This window comes from Pseudophryne corroboree, chromosome 5 (genome assembly GCF_028390025.1).
Source record: "Pseudophryne corroboree isolate aPseCor3 chromosome 5, aPseCor3.hap2, whole genome shotgun sequence".
Lineage (NCBI taxonomy): Eukaryota > Metazoa > Chordata > Amphibia > Anura > Myobatrachidae > Pseudophryne > Pseudophryne corroboree.
This window is the reverse complement of record NC_086448.1, coordinates 602,153,466-602,168,621: the sequence shown is the minus strand read 5'-3', so window position 1 is coordinate 602,168,621 and position 15,156 is coordinate 602,153,466. Positions and strand designations below refer to the sequence as shown.

The window sequence follows — 15,156 nt, the reverse complement described above, 5'->3', positions numbered from 1 at the left end:
AACTTGCACATTCTGTGGCAGGCCTGCCACAGCCTAAATCTGTAAAGGCCCACTCCACAAGGAAGGTGGGCTCATCTTGGGCGGCTGCCCGAGGGGTCTCGGCATTACAACTCTGCCGAGCAGCTACGTGGTCAGGGGAGAACACGTTTGTAAAATTTTACAAATTTGATACTCTGGCTAAGGAGGACCTGGAGTTCTCTCATTCGGTGCTGCAGAGTCATCCGCACTCTCCCGCCCGTTTGGGAGCTTTGGTATAATCCCCATGGTCCTTTCAGGAACCCCAGCATCCACTAGGACGATAGAGAAAATAAGATTTTACTTACCGATAAATCTATTTCTCGGAGTCCGTAGTGGATGCTGGGCGCCCATCCCAAGTGCGGATTATCTGCAATAATTGTACATAGTTATTGTTAACTAATTCGGGTTATTGTTGAAGGAAGCCATCTTTCAGAGGCTCCGCTGTTATCATACTGTTAACTGGGTTTAGATCACAAGTTGTACGGTGTGATTGGTGTGGCTGGTATGAGTCTTACCCGGGATTCAAAATCCTCCCTTATTGTGTACGCTCGTCCGGGCACAGTACCTAACTGGAGTCTGGAGGAGGGTCATAGGGGGAGGAGCCAGTGCACACCACCTGATCTGGAAAAGCTTTACTTTTTGTGCCCTGTCTCCTGCGGAGCCGCTATTCCCCATGGTCCTTTCAGGAACCCCAGCATCCACTACGGACTCCGAGAAATAGATTTATCGGTAAGTAAAATCTTATTTATACTGGTGGTCCCCAGTCCCCACAATAAAGCAGCACACTGAGCACAGATATGAGGTGTTTTTCAGGCAGACAACGTATACTGGTGGTCACTGTCAGCAAAACTCTGCACTGTACTCCTGCTATATAATACAGCTGCTCCCCAGTCCCCACAATTAAGCAGTGTGAGCACAGATATATGCAGCACACTGAGCACAGATATGGAGCATTTTTTTTAGGCAGAGAACAGATAAAACTGGTGGTCACTGATCAGCAAAACTCTGCACTGTACTCCTCCTAACAGCTGCTCCCCAGTCCTCCCTACAATTAAGCAATCAAGTTCAACAATAAACGGAGAGGACGCCAGCCACGTCCTCTCCCTATCATCTCCAATGCACGAGTGAAAATGGCGGCGACGCGCGGCTGCTTATATAGAATCCGAATCTCGCGAGAATCCGACAGCGGGATGATGACGTTCGGGCGCGCTCGGGTTAGCCGAGCAAAGGCGGGAAGGTTCGAACCTGCCTCGGACCCGTGTAAAATGGGTGAAGTTCGGGGGGGTTCGGTTTCCGAGAAACCGAACCCGCTCATCACTAATTAAAAGTCAGTTATATAATTTTAACCTTGATATTAAGGCCAGGTACACACCAGAATGACGGGCTGTTGGCACAATGGCCAGGACAAATTCCCTTCATCCTGGACAAAGCAAGATTGGCTGTACACACTGTTCAGTTTTATGAACAATGGGGGTAATTCAGACCTGATCGCTAGGCTGCGTTTTCATACAGCGGACGATCAGGTCTAAACTGCGCATGCATATGCACCACAATGCGCAGGCCCGTCGCGCGGGTACAAAGTGGATCGCCGCTCAGCGATGGGTTTGTGCGAAGGATCCATTCGCACGGGCGTTCGCGAGGAGATTGACGGGGAGAAGGAGTTTGTGGGTGGCAGCTGACCGTTTTCTGGGAGTGTTTGGAAAAACGCAGGCATGTCCAAGCGTTTGCAGGGCGGGTGTCTGACGTCAATTCTGGTCCCGTACAGGCTGATGTGATTGCTGCGGCTGGTAAGTCCAGGGCTGTGCAGACACTGGACAAAATCTGTTTGTACAGTTCTACTACACATGCGTTTGCACACTTGCACAGCTAAAATACACTCCTCTGCTACCGATCAGGTCTGAATTAGGCCCAATATCTCATTGCGTCCTTCATTTTACTGCACCACATCGTACACGATATCTTCTGATTGCCCGTGCAGCACAGCCAACCAGAAGATATTGTATACGAACTACCGGAGTGCCAATTGACCGTACACACTGTACGTTCCACACAATATGTTGTTCCGATTTGTCCAGAAACGGCATATCGTACAGATATTGGGGGTCATTCCGAGTTGATCGTAGCTGTGCTAAATTTAGCACAGCTACGATCTTCTTCCCTGACATGCGGGGGGACGCCCAGCACAGGGCTAGCCTGCCACGCATTTCAGTCCGGCCCCCCCTCGCAGAAGTGCAAAGGCATCGCACAGCGGCGATGCCTTTGCACTTCAAGAGTAGCTCCCGGCCAGCGCAGCTTTAGCGTGCTGGCCGGGAGCTACTCATCGCTCCCCGGCCTGCAGCGGCTGCGTTTGGTCTGGCCACGCTGCGTTGGCCGGACCAAACCCACGAAACGGCGGCCAAACGCCGCCGTTCCGCCCGTTGATCGCCTCTGCCTGTCAATCAAGCAGAGGCGATCGCATCCCTGCTACGGCCTTCGGCCGTCTGGCATGCGCCGGCGCAGCGAGCGAACGGGCACAGCGAGCGAACGGGTCAGAATGACCCCCATTGTGCAAGTATGTACCCAACCTAAGTCTGTATTTGTCATATTAATTTTTTTTGTCTTAAAATGGTAATATGTTACCTCATTTCTGGTTTGTCTATTTTTAAATTGCACAATTTTTGTGTCTGAGGGATTTGTGTTGTGTGTTCAAGTTTTAAGGGTTGGGATACTGAATTTTCTTATTTCAATCCCAATGGGATAATAAAACCACTACTTTCCATTTCATTAGAGTACAGGGCAGTGGCGTAAGTTCGTCACAGTCGCCCGGAGGCAAGATAAATATTGGTGCCCCCCTATTTCCTATATCAAGATAAATATATGTATGTATGTGTGCGTATATATGTATGTATGTGTGCGTATATATATATATATATATATATATATATATGTGTGTGTGTGTGGAGTGTTATATACTGTATTTATACATTTAACTGTCTTTCATTTTAAATCACACATTTCTTAGCAGTCACACCCAGGATTAGAACCCATGACCTGTTACACTAACAGCAGACACTTTACTGATGGAGTTATTTGCTTCTGTAGAGGAAGCGTGAGAATTCTAACTATATGAAGTTACGTGTAATTGTCAGAGAAGTATCTTCATATAGTTAGAATTCTCATAATTCCTAAACAGGAGCAAATAGCTCCATCAGTAAGGTGTCTGCTTCCAGTGTAATAAGTCGTGGTTTCTAATCCTGGGTATGACACTCGTAAAAAGTGTATATTCAGTATAATAAAGTGGGTGTGATTTGTAAGGTGCAGGGACCAGTGAGGAAGTCGGCCACTGAAAAGACAGCGGCAGCTATCAATTAACTTAGGGGGTAATTCCAAGTTGATCGCAACAGGATTTTTGATAGCAATTGGGCAAAACCATGTGCACTGCAGGGGAGGCAGATATAACATGTGCAGAAAGAGTTAGATTTGGGTGGGTTATTTTGTTTCTGTGCAGGGTAAATACTGGCTGCTTTATTTTTACACTGCAAATTAGATTGCAGATTGAACACACCCCACCCAAAGCTAACTCTCTCTGCACATGTTATATCTGCCTCCCCTGCACTGCACATGGTTTTGCCCAATTGCTATCAAAAATCCTGCTGCGATCAACTTGGAATTACCCCCTTAATTCAATGGTGTCACAGAATGGGAGGAGAGGTGACCCCCTTCAGAGCAGGAGCCCGGCGGCAGATGACTCCGTTGCCTCCCAGAGTTCTGCCTCTGGTACAGGGCCAATATTTACTTACACAAACATTAAAATAGTATTTGGAATTTAGTGATCAGAAGAACTTAGCTTTAGAGTAAGTGTTCATGTGCTGCAATGTGTAAGTATCCACAACCAGTGCAAAGAAAAAGCAAAGCTACAACCAGTCCTAAGAAAAAAATAAATAAATCCTTAACAGATCTGTCCTTTGAAGTACGTGTCATGACTTCACTTTTAGGTTAAGAGGACTACACTTGTGGACAGCAGAACATCTGTCACTGATGTCAAATTTGCCCCCAAACACATGGGCTTAATGTTGGCCACCTGTTCTGCAGATGGTGTGGTAAGAGTGTATGAGGCCCCCGATGTCATGAACCTCAGCCAGTGGTCTCTGCAGCATGAAATATCCTGCAAGTTGAGCTGCAGTTGCATTTCTTGGAATCCTTCCAGGTTAGTCTGAGCGGTTTCCTAGTCCTAATGAATCTGCAATGTGTGTAGAATTTGTAACACGGTAAAATAAGAATGACTGTATAATATGTCCTTATATCTGCTTCTGCATTGTGTGTATATGCCTTTACCTTACATTTCTCTGACGTCCTAGTGGATGCTGGGAACTCCGTAAGGACCATGGGGAATAGACGGGCTCCGCAGGAGACTGGGCACTCTAAAAGAAAGATTAGGTACTATCTGGTGTGCACTGGCTCCTCCCACTATGCCCCTCCTCCAGACCTCAGTTAGATTTCTGTGCCTTGCCGAGCTGGATGCACACTAGGGGCTCTCCTGAGCTCCTAGAAAGAAAGTTTATTTTAGGTTTTTTATTTTACAGTGAGACCTGCTGGCAACAGGCTCACTGCATCGAGGGACTAAGGGGAGAAGAAGCGAACCTACCTGCTTGCAGCTAGCTTGGGCTTCTTAGGCTACTGGACACCATTAGCTCCAGTGGGATCGACCGCAGGACCCGTCCTTGGTGTTCGTTCCCGGAGCCGCGCCGCCGTCCCCCTTACAGAGCCAGAAGCAAGAAGAGGTCCGGAAAATCGGCGGCAGAAGACATCAGTCTTCACCAAGGTAGCGCACAGCACTGCAGCTGTGCGCCATTGCTCCTCATACACACTTCACACTCCGGTCACTGAGGGTGCAGGGTGCTGGGGGGGGCGCCCTGAGCAGCAATAAAAACACCTTGGCTGGCAAATATATCACAATATATAGCCCCAGAGGCTATATATGTGATAAATACCCCTGCCAGAATCCATAAAAAAGCGGGGGGAAAGTCCGCGAAAAAGGGGCGGAGCTATCTCCCTCAGCACACTGGCGCCATTTTCTCTTCACAGTGCAGCTGGAAGACAGCTCCCCAGGCTCTCCCCTGTAGTTTGCAGGCTCAAAGGGTTAAAAAGAGAGGGGGGGCACAAAATTTAGGCGCAATATTGTATATACAAGCAGCTATTGGGAAAAATTCACTCAATATAGTGTTAATCCCTAAATTATATAGCGCTCTGGTGTGTGCTGGCATACTCTCTCTCTGTCTCCCCAAAGGGCTGTGTGGGGTCCTGTCCTCAGTCAGAGCATTCCCTGTGTGTGTGCGGTGTGTCGGTACGGCTGTGTCTACACGTTTGATGAAGAGGCTTATGTGATGGCAGAGCAGATGCCGATAAATGTGATGTCGGCCCCTGTGGGGCCGACACCAGAGTGGATGGATAGGTGGCAGGTATAAACCGACAGTGTCAACTCCTTACATAAAAGGCTGGATGACGTAACAGCTATGGGACAGCCGGCTTCTCAGCCTGCGCCTGCCCAGGCGTCTCAAAGGCCATCAGGGGCTCAAAAACGCCCGCTCCCTCAGATGGCAGACACAGATGTCGACACGGAGTCTGACTCCAGTGTCGACGAGGTTGAGACATAGACACAATCCACTAGGAACATCCGTTACATGATCCCGGCAATAAAAAATGTGTTACACATTTCTGACATTAACCCAAGTACCACTATAAAAGGGTTTTATGTTTGGGGAGAAAAAGCAGGCAGTGTTTTGTTCCCCCATCAAATGAGTGAATGAAGTGTGAAAAAGCGTGGGTTCCCCCGATAAGAAACTGGTAATTTCTAAAAAGTTACTGATGGCGTACCCTTTCCCGCCAGAGGATAAGTTACGCTGGGAGATATCCCCTAGGGTGGATGAGGCGCTCACACGTTTGTCAAAAAAGGTGGCACTGCCGTCTTAGGATACGGCCACTTTGAAGGTACCTGCTGATAAAAAGCAGGAGGCTATCCTGAAGTCTGTATTTACACACTCAGGTACTAGACTGAGACCTGCAGATAGTGCTGCTGCAGCGTGGTCTGTAACCCTGTCAAACAGGGATACTATTTTGCGAACATAAGACGTCGTCTTATATATGAGGGAAGCACAGAGTGATATTTTGCCGGCTGGCATCCAAAATTAATGCAATGTCCATTCTGTCAGGAGGGTATTGGAGACCCGACACTGGACAGGTGATGCTGACTTTAAAAGGCACATAGAGCCTTATAAGGGTGAGGAATTGTTTGGGGATGGTCTCTGGGACCTCGTATCCACAGCAACAGCTGGGAAGAAAAATTTTTACCTCCGGTTTCCTCACAGCCTAAGAAAGCACTGTATTATCAGGTACAGTCCTTTCGGCTTCAGAAAAGCAAGCGGGTCAAAGGCGCTTCCTTTCTGCACAGAGACGAGGGAAGAGGGAAAAAGCTGCACCAGTCAGCCAGTTCCCAGAACCAAAATTCTTCTCCCGCTTCCTCTGAGTCCACCGCATGACGCGGGGGCTCCACAGGCGTAGCCACGTACGGTGGGGGGGACCGCCTCAAAAATTTCAGCGATCAGTGGGCTCGCTCACAGGTGGATCCCTGGATCCTTCAAGTAGTATCTCGGGGGTACAAGCTGGAATTCGAGGCGTCTCCCCCCCGCCGTTTCCTCAAATCTGCCTTGTCGACAACTCCCTCAGGCAGGGAGGCTGTGCTAGAGGCAATTCACAAGCTGTATTCCCAGCAGGTGATAGTCAAGGTGCCCCTACTTCAACAAGGACGGGGTTACTATTCCACACTGTTTGTGGTACCGAAACCGGACGGTTCGGTGAGACCCATTTTAAATTTGAAATCCTTGAACACATACATAAAAAAATTCAAGTTCAGGATGGAATCGCTCAGGGCGGTTATTGCAAGCCTGGAGGAGGGGGATTACATGGTATCCCTGGACATCAAGGATGCTTACCTACATGTCCCCATTTACCATCCTCACCAGGAGTACCTCAGATTTGTGGTACAGGATTGCCATTACCAATTCCAAACACTGCCGTTTGGACTGTCCACGGCACCAAGGGTCTTTACCAAGGTAATGGCAGAAATGATGATACTCCTTCAAAAAAAGGGAGTTTTAATTATCCCGTACTTGGACGATCTCCTTATAAAGGCGAGGTCCAAGGAGCAGTTTTTGGTCGGAGTAGCACTATCTCGGGAAGTGCTACAACAGCATGGATGGATTCTATACATTCCAAAGTCACAGCTGGTTCCTACCACACGCCTACTGTTCCTGGGGATGGTTCTGGACACAGAACAGAAAAAAGTGTTTCTCCCGCAGGAGAAAGCCAAGGAGCTGTCATCTCTAGTCAGAGACCTCCTGAAACCAAAACAGGTATCGGTGCATCACTGCACACGAGTCCTGGGAAAAATGGTAGCTTCTTACGAAGCAAAATTCCATTCGGCAGGTTCCATGCAAGAACCTTTCAGTGGGACCTCTTGGACAAGTGGTCGGGATCGCATCTTCAGATGCATCGGCTGATAACCCTGTCTCCAAGGACCAGGGTATCTCTACTGTGGTGGCTGCAGAGTGCTCATCTTCAAGAGGGCCGCAGATTCGGCATACAGGACTGGGTCTTGGTAACCACGGATGCCAGCCTTCGAGGCTGGGGGGCAGTCACACAGGGACGAAATTTCCAAGGACTTTGGTCAAGTCAGGAGTCGTCCCTACACATAAATATTCTGGAACTGAGGGCCATTTACAATGCCCTAAGTCTGGCAAGGCCTCTGCTACAAAACCAGCCGGTACTGATCCAATCAGACAACATCACGGCAGTCGCCCATGTAAACCGACAGGGCGGCACAAGAAGCAGGATGGCGATGGCAGAAGCCACAAGGATTCTCCGATGGGCGGAAAATCACGTCTTAGCACTGTCAGCAGTGTTCATTCCGGGAGTGGACAACTGGGAAGCAGACTTCCTCAGCAGACACTACCTACACCCGGGAGAGTGGGGACTTCATCCAGAAGTCTTCCAACTGTTGGTAAACCGTTGGGAAAGGCCACAGGTGGACATGATGGCGTCCGCCTAAACAAAAAAACTAGATATTGCGCCAGGTCAAGGGACCCTCAGGCAATAGCTGTGGACGCTCTAGTGACACCGTGGGTCTACCAGTCGGTTTATGTATTCCCTCCTCTGCCTCTCATACCAAAGGTACTGAGAATAATAAGAAAACGATGAGTAAGAACGATACTCGTGGTTCCGGATGGGCCAAGAAGAGCTTGGTACCCATAACTTCAAGAAATGATATCAGAAGACCCATGGCCTCTACCGCTCAGACAGGATCTGCTACAGCAGGGGCCCTGTCTGTTCCAAGACTTACCGCGGCTGCGTTTGACGGCATGGCGGTTGAATTCCGGATCCTAAAGGAAAAGGGCATTCCGGAGGAAGTCATTCCTACGCTGATAAAAGCCAGGAAAGAAGTAACCGCAAACCATTATCACCGTATTTGGCAAAAATATGTTGCGTGGTGTGAGGCCAGGAAGGCCCCAACAGAGGAATTTCAGCTGGGTCGTTTTCTGCACTTCCTACAGTCAGGAGTGACTATGGGCCTAAACTTGGGTTCCATTAAGGTCCAGATTTAGGCTCTGTCGATTTTCTTCCAGAAAGAACTGGCTTCACTGCCTGGAGTTCAGACATTTGTAAAGGGAGTGCTACATATTCAGCCCCCCTTTTGTGCCTCCTGTGGCACGTTGGGATCTCAACGTGGTGTTGAGTTTCCTAAAATCACGTTGGTTTGAGCCACTTAAAACTGTGGATTTGAAATATCTCACGTGGAAAGTGGTCATGTTATTGGCCTTGGCTTCGGCCAGGCGTGTGTCAGAATTGGCGGCTTTGTCATGTAAAAGCCCTTATCTGATTTTCCATATGGATAGGGCAGAATTGAGGACTCGTCCCCAGTTTCTCCCTAAGGTGGAATCAGCTTTTCACTTGAACCAACCTATTGTAGTGCCTGCGGCTACTAGGGACTTGGAAGATTCCAAGTTACTGGACGTAGTCAGGGCCTTAAAAATTTATATTTCCAGGACGGCTGGAGTCAGGAAAACTGACTCGGTTTTTATCCTGTAGGCACCCAACAAAATAGGTGCTCCTGCTTCTAAGCAGACTATTGCTCGCTGAATTTGTAGCACAATTCAGCTGGAGCATTCTGCGGCTGGATTGCCGCATCCGAAATCAGTAAAAGCCCATTCCACGAGGAAAGTGGGCTCATCTTGGGCGGCTGCCCGAGGGGTCTCGGCTTTACAACTTTGCCGAGCTGCAACTTGGTCAGGGGCAAACACGTTTGCTAAATTCTACAAATTTGATACCCTGGCTGAGGAGGACCTTGAGTTCTCTCATTCGGTGCTGCAGAGTCATCCGCACTCTCCCGCCCGTTTGGGAGCTTTGGTATAATCCCCATGGTCCTTACGGAGTTCCCAGCATCCACTAGGACGTCAGAGAAAATAAGATTTTACTCACCGGTAAATCTATTTCTCGTAGTCCGTAGTGGATGCTGGGCGCCCATCCCAAGTGCGGATTGTCTGCAATACTTGTATGTAGTTATTGCCTAACTAAGGGTTATTGTTGAGCCATCTGTTGAGAGGCTCAGTTATATTTCATACTGTTAACTGGGTATAGTATCACGAGTTATACGGTGTGATTGGTGTGGCTGGTATGAGTCTTACCCGGGATTCAAAATCCTTCCTTATTGTGTCAGCTCTTCCGGGCACAGTATCCTAACTGAGGTCTGGAGGAGGGGCATAGTGGGAGGAGCCAGTGCACACCAGATAGTACCTAATCTTTCTTTTAGAGTGCCCAGTCTCCTGCGGAGCCCGTCTATTCCCCATGGTCCTTACGGAGTTCCCAGCATCCACTACGGACTACGAGAAATAGATTTACCGGTGAGTAAAATCTTATTTATTACATTAGTTATGAAGAGTATACCGTACACAAGTGATGACTGTTTTCAAAACAAGTTTTATATATATATATATATATATATATAATATATATATATATATATATATTGCTTTATACAGTCAAGTATATTTCAGTAATACTGTAAGAAATGTATACAAGTGTTTTATTGGTTTTACTATGATTTTAAAATCAAATTCCATTGTTTTAAGCCCCTAAATGTGAGTTCATCAATGTGCTCCCACCAATAGTTAATACAATTAAGAACCATATTTTATGGAGTTAGAACAATTGTTCTACAAATGCTTGTTACAAAAGACTGCTGATGATAGTTAGACATGCTGCAGTTTAAAGCAGTGCAATGTGTGATAATAGTGCGCAGGGGCTCACTATGGGAAATAATATTCATTTATTACGAGTTTAATTATATAGTGCACACATATTCCGCACCGTTTTGCAGAGAATATTTGACCGTTTACATCATTCCCTGTCCCAGTGGAGCTTAGAGTCCATATTCCCCACCACATGTACATGCACACGCATTCATGCTAGGGTTAATTTTTTGTTGTGATCCAATTAACCTACCAGTATATTTTTGGATTGTGGGAGGAAACCGGTATACCCGGAGGAAACCCATGCAAGTACGAGGAGAATATACAAGCTCTGCACAGTTAGAGCCAGGGTGGGAATCAACAAAAAGAAAAGAGAGTTGTACCTCGCGCCCTTATAGCAGCTTTGCACTAAAACCCTTTGGAAACACCACTTCCAGAATACATATATGTTACAAGAAAATAGAGTAGTACACAAGCGCTCCTAATCCTAAAGAATAGAAGGAATTTCTTCCCTTTCCAATTTTTACAGGATAATCCTCAATATTAGATGTTCAATGTTCTCTGGGCAGTTCGCACCTCCAAACTGACCTCCTTTCAAGTGATGGTACACATATAAAGGTATCTTTTCACACTATCTCCAATAATCTTCTTTCTCTATAGCCCCTCTTTAGAGACGCTTACCTCATATATGAGCCCTATATGTTCTGAAAGATTTCTTTAAGATCTTCATATATCACACCATATCCACCACAATCTGAAGGCACCCTCTCCCTTATTACGACGCTCACCTTAGGGTATATCTCTATGTTCCTTGAAAGGTTTCTTTTGTTGTCACCTTCGCTGGATAGGTAATGGGGATGAACCTTTCTCCAATCCCAAACGTTCAATTTCCATATATACGGGTAGGTACCATACGTCCACAATTGCAAGTAATGAGGTTTTAATAAAAAAATTCACATACAATAAAAACAGAAAACATTAAAAAGTGCACCCAAACAAGGCCGTCTGGATTTGTCCCTCTATACTCCCCTTGAAACCGATGGGGAAAGTTTTCCCCCCCCAAAAAATCAATTTTTTGGCACTTAATGCCTCGGTCCTAGATCGGGAGATCAAGAATGGAAGACAAACCTTTTGACCAGGGTTAAAATAGATAAAACCTAACGCGTTTTGGAAAAAATCCATCCTCAGGGCATATTGTGGGACCTACCCAGTCGGCCTTTTAAACCCAACTGAGCTTCCCTCCCATTTTCCAAACCAATCAGACAATACTGATACAGATATCTATCACAGACATAATTCTGGTACTTAAACTTCCTACTACTACTTTCTTAAAGATATGTACATAATTGCTTCCATTTCATATATCAAATCGACACAGGAAAGTAGAATAAAAATACATTTTCACATTAATTGGTATTGTGTAATCTCCGTCCTGGAGTATCTATAATGAAGTCTCAATTGATTTTACATAAGTGAGTTCTCTCCAGTCCGGATTTCACATCCATATAATCATGCTATTTCTCTAACGTCCTAGTGGATGCTGGGGACTCCGTCAGGACCATGGGGATTAGCGGCTCCGCAGGAGACAGGGCACAAAAATAAAGCTTTAGGATCAGGTGGTGTGCACTGGCTCCTCCCCCTATGACCCTCCTCCAAGCCTCAGTTAGGTTTTTGTGCCCGTCCGAGCAGGGTGCAATCTAGGTGGCTCTCCTAAAGAGCTGCTTAGAAAAAGTTTTTTAGGTTTCTTATTTTCAGTGAGTCCTGCTGGCAACAGGCTCACTGCATCGAGGGACTTAGGGGAGAGAAGTGAACTCACCTGCGTGCAGGATGGATTGGCTTCTTAGGCTACTGGACACCATTAGCTCCAGAGGGAGTCGGAACACAGGTCTCACCCTGGGGTTCGTCCCGGAGCCGTGCCGCCGACCCCCCTTGCAGATGCCGAAGATTGAAGAGGTCCAGAAACAGGCGGCAGAAGACTTTTCAGTCTTCATAAGGTAGCGCACAGCACTGCAGCTGTGCGCCATTGTTGTCAGCACACTTCACACAGCGGTCACTGAGGGTGCAGGGCGCTGAAGGGGGCGCCCTGGGCAGCAAATGTATAATACCTTTCTCTAACGTCCTAAGTGGATGCTGGGACTCCGTAAGGACCATGGGGAATAGCGGCTCCGCAGGAGACAGGGCACAAAATAAAAGCTTGAGATATCAGGTGGTGTGCACTGGCTCCTCCCCCTATGACCCTCCTCCAAGCCAGTTAGATTTTTGTGCCCGGCCGAGAAGGGTGCAAACTAGGTAGCTCTCCAGAGCTGCTTAGAATAAAAGTTTAGTTAGGTTTTTTTATTTTCAGTGAGTCCTGCTGGCAACAGGCTCACTGCATCGTGGGACTAAGGGGAGAAGAAGCGAACTCACCTGAGTGCAGAGTGGATTGGGCTTCTTAGGCTACTGGACGTTAGCTCCAGAGGGACGATCACAGGTTCAGCCTGGATGGGTCACCGGAGCCGCGCCGCCGTCCCCCTTACAGAGCCAGAAGAGACGAAGGTCCGGTGAAAGCGGCGGCAGAAGACATCCTGTCTTCAAGACTAAGGTAGCGCACAGCACCGCAGCTGTGCGCCATTGCTCTCAGCACACTTCACACTCCGGTCACTGAGGGTGCAGGGCGCTGGGGGGGAGCGCCCTGAGACGCAATATAACACACATATACCTTAGCTGGCAAAAGGAATACATCACATTTCTCTATCGTCCTTGTGGATGCTGGGGTTCCTGAAAGGACCATGGGGAATAGCGGCTCCGCAGGAGACAGGGCACAAAAAGTAAAGCTTTCCGATCAGGTGGTGTGCACTGGCTCCTCCCCCCATGACCCCCCTCCAGACTCCAGTTAGATTTTTGTGCCCGGCCGAGAAGGGTGCAATCTAGGTGGCTCTCCTAAAGAGCTGCTTAGAGAAAGTTTAGCTTAGGTTTTTTATTTTACAGTGAGTCCTGCTGGCAACAGGATCACTGCAACGAGGGACTTAGGGGAGAAGGAGTGAACTCACCTGCGTGCAGGATGGATTGGCTTCTTGGCTACTGGACATCAGCTCCAGAGGGACGATCACAGGTACAGCCTGGATGGTCACCGGAGCCGCGCCGCCGGCCCCCTTGCAGATGCTGAAGTAAGAAGAGGTCCAGAATCGGCGGCTGAAGACTCCAGCAGTCTTCTAAAGGTAGCGCACAGCACTGCAGCTGTGCGCCATTTTCCTCTCAGCACACTTCACACGGCAGTCACTGAGGGTGCAGGGCGCTGGGAGGGGGGCGCCCTGGGAGGCAAATGAAAACCTTTTTTGGCGAAAAATACCTCACATATAGCCCCCAGAGGCTATATGGAGATATTTAACCCCTGCCAAGATTCACTAAATAGCGGGAGACGAGCCCGCCGAAAAAGGGGCGGGGCCTATCTCCTCAGCACACAGCGCCATTTTCTCTCACAGAAAGCCTGGAGAGAAGGCTCCCAGGCTCTCCCCTGCACTGCACTACAGAAACAGGGTTAAAACAGAGAGGGGGGGCACTGATTTTGGCGATATTGAGATATATATAAAGATGCTATAAGGGAAAACACTTATATAAGGTTGTCCCTATATAATTATAGCGTTTTGGTGTGTGCTGGCAAACTCTCCCTCTGTCTCCCCAAAGGGCTAGTGTGGGTCCTGTCCTCTGTCAGAGCATTCCCGGTGTGTGTGCTGTGTGTCGGTACGTGTGTGTCGACATGTATGAGGACGATGTTGGTGAGGAGGCGGAGAAATTGCCTGTAATGGTGATGTCACTCTCTAGGGAGTCGACACCGGAATGGATGGCTTATTTAGGGAATTACGTGAGAATGTCAACACGCTGCAAGGTCGGTTGACGACGTGAGACGGCCGACAAACTATTAGTACCGGTCCAGGCGTCTCAGAAACACCGTCAGGGGCGTTAAAAACGCCCATTTACCTCAGTCGGTCGACACAGACACAGACACGGACACTGAATCCAGTGTCGACGGTGAATAAACAAACGTATTTCTCATTAGGGCCACACGTTAAGGGCAATGAAGGAGGTGTTGCATATTTCTGATACTACAAGTACCACAAAAAAGGGTATTATGTGGGAGTGAAAAAACTACCTGTAGTTTTTCCTGAATCAGATAAAATAAAATGAAGTGTGTGATGATGCGTGGGGTTACCCCGATAGCAAATATTGGCGTTATACCCTTTCCCGCCAGAAATTAGGGCGCGTTGGGAAACACCCCTTAGGGTGATAAGGCGCTCACACGCTTATCAAGTGGCGTTACCGTCTCCAGATACGGCCGCCCTCAAGGAGCCAGCTGATAGGAAGCTGGAAAGATATCCTAAAAAGTATATACACACATACGGTGGTTATACTGCGACCAGCGATCGCCATCAGCCTGGAGATGCAGTGCTGGGTTGGCTTGGTCGGATTCCCTGACTGAAAATATTTTATTCATATAGAGCATTTAATAGGATGCATTCTATATATATGTACGTGAGATGCACAGAGGGATATTTGCTCTCTGGCATCAAGATAAGTACGTTGTCCATATCACCCAGAAGATGTCATGGACACGACAGTGGTCAGGTGATACAGATCCCATACGGCATATGGAAGTATTGCCGTATAAAGGGAAGGAGTTAGTTGGGGTCGGTCCATCGGACCTGGGGACCACGGCAACAGCTGGGAAATCCAACCTTTTTACCCCAAGTTACATCTCAGCTGAAAAAGACACCGTCTTTTCAGCCTCAATCCTTCCTTTCCCATGAGGGCATGCAGGCAAAAGGCCAGTCATATCTGCCCAGACATAGAGGTAAGGGAAGTAGACTGCAGCAGGCAGCCC

General features: G+C 47.9%; 1 protein-coding gene across 2 annotated transcripts in view; it reads left to right on the top strand.

Annotated features, from left to right (window-relative positions):
• SEH1L (SEH1 like nucleoporin) overlaps nt 1-15,156 on the top strand; it is a 215,494-nt gene that overhangs the window by 47,709 nt on the left and 152,629 nt on the right. For both annotated transcript variants that reach the window (XM_063923419.1, XM_063923420.1), the window contains exon 4: nt 3,993-4,204. In XM_063923419.1, the coding sequence (XP_063779489.1) occupies nt 3,993-4,204 (212 nt within the window). The remainder of the gene's footprint in view (nt 1-3,992; nt 4,205-15,156) is intronic.